The 1,480-nt window shown below is 44.7% G+C and overlaps 1 protein-coding gene across 1 annotated transcript in view; it reads left to right on the forward strand.

The window, feature by feature from the left end:
* Nucleotides 1-1,480, forward strand: part of PDCD2 (programmed cell death 2) — a 5,420-nt gene that overhangs the window by 1,447 nt on the left and 2,493 nt on the right. The window contains exon 2 of the mRNA XM_005423251.2: nt 373-549. Coding sequence (XP_005423308.1) covers nt 373-549 — 177 coding nt within the window. The remainder of the gene's footprint in view (nt 1-372; nt 550-1,480) is intronic.

Below are 1,480 nucleotides of genomic sequence, written 5' to 3' on the forward strand. Positions count from 1 at the left end.
CGCCGGAGGTGGGTCCGCCGCCATCGGGGACCTCTGCAACCGGGACCTGGCACACGTGCCAGCTGTGGTTAATACCGCACCGAGCTGCCGAGCCGCAGCTCCTGGGTTCTTAAATGCTGCTGCTAGCACTGTTTGGTCTGCCTTCCACGCCACTTGGATTTACAGAGGTTCAAAGCAACAGGACGCCTGTTGCAGTTTTCCACTGTCCTTAACATAACAGTGTTTCTTACCTTCAGGTCAGGTCTAGCAGTGATGTAAATTTTTCTTGCTCATGCAATGCTTCTGCTATGTAGTTTGCTGTGTAGCTTTTGGGGAGAAGGATGTGAAATACGAGATGACATTGTGAAGTGGTGTCTGTCTTCTGTTTTCTAGATGACTTGGCAAATGCAATTCCAGAGCATAACGAATTCCTTTTTCCGGAATATGAAATTTTGATAGAACCTGAGGAACCAGAATTTCCTGCTGACAGCACTGATGATGAACAAGGAGCTGAAGATACATCAAAGGATGCAAAAGAACAAGAGGAACTTGGAGCTGCAGGCACTGCAGGTCAGAAATAACATGCTGCCTGTAATTCTTCCTGGTTATGCGTGTTATCACATCTTTAAAATATCAAAAACTGTTAAGTGTTCCTTGTAAACTTCTGGTGAAAAAAGGCTAAATGTGCAGTCATTTGCAATGCTAGTTTGTTGTAGACATCCCATAATATAAGTTGCTTTTCTGGGAGAGACTTACTAAGCTTTGACCCCAGGAGCTGTTGAAGCAGCTGTTGCTGCAGATAGCTTGGAGTTACACTGTGTCCCTGTGTGCTTCCAATAGGTCAGGATCATCTCAAGTGAGAAGGACAGGACTGAGTACCTGCTGCTGGATGCTGCTGAAATCAGCACATTGTTAGATTGTCTTGGCTTGACTTAGTTAAATTTTTCTTACTTTATGGAAAATAAAATTTTCTTCTCTGTGCTAGCAGAGAACTGGTTTGAGGATATTTTAACCGTGGAAGTGCAGTTGAAGTGCAAGCTCCTTCCTCCTTGCTCCCCCTAAATTCATGATGGGTTTGCTGCAACCACACTGTCTTTGAAGACACCCAGGGTGGAGGGTTTGTGGTGGTGCCAAGGAAGGATGCTGGGTTCCTGGTAGTCCCTTGCTGTGGTCCAAAGCTGTCTCAAGAGTGTTTAGTGCCCCCAGTTGATGGCTGTTGGAGTGTAACAGATACACTCTTCAGTGCTAAAAACTGAAGTCTGGCACATGAGCAGCATGCAGGCCTTTTTCAAATGTGGTGTCCTGAAAGTTCTGTAGTCTCAGTGATACCTGCTGGGAGCCATAAACTTCGGTAGAAAACTCCTTCCCTTTCCAGTATTCCAGTACTGACGTCTGTGTTTAAAATGCAGCTAAAACTAGTAAATGGATCTGTGTGTGACCAAATCTTAACATGCCATGAAAAGAAAAAAAATTTAGATTTATGCCAGGAATCCCTTATGAA

This window comes from Geospiza fortis, unplaced genomic scaffold (genome assembly GCF_000277835.1).
Source record: "Geospiza fortis unplaced genomic scaffold, GeoFor_1.0 scaffold381, whole genome shotgun sequence".
Lineage (NCBI taxonomy): Eukaryota > Metazoa > Chordata > Aves > Passeriformes > Thraupidae > Geospiza > Geospiza fortis.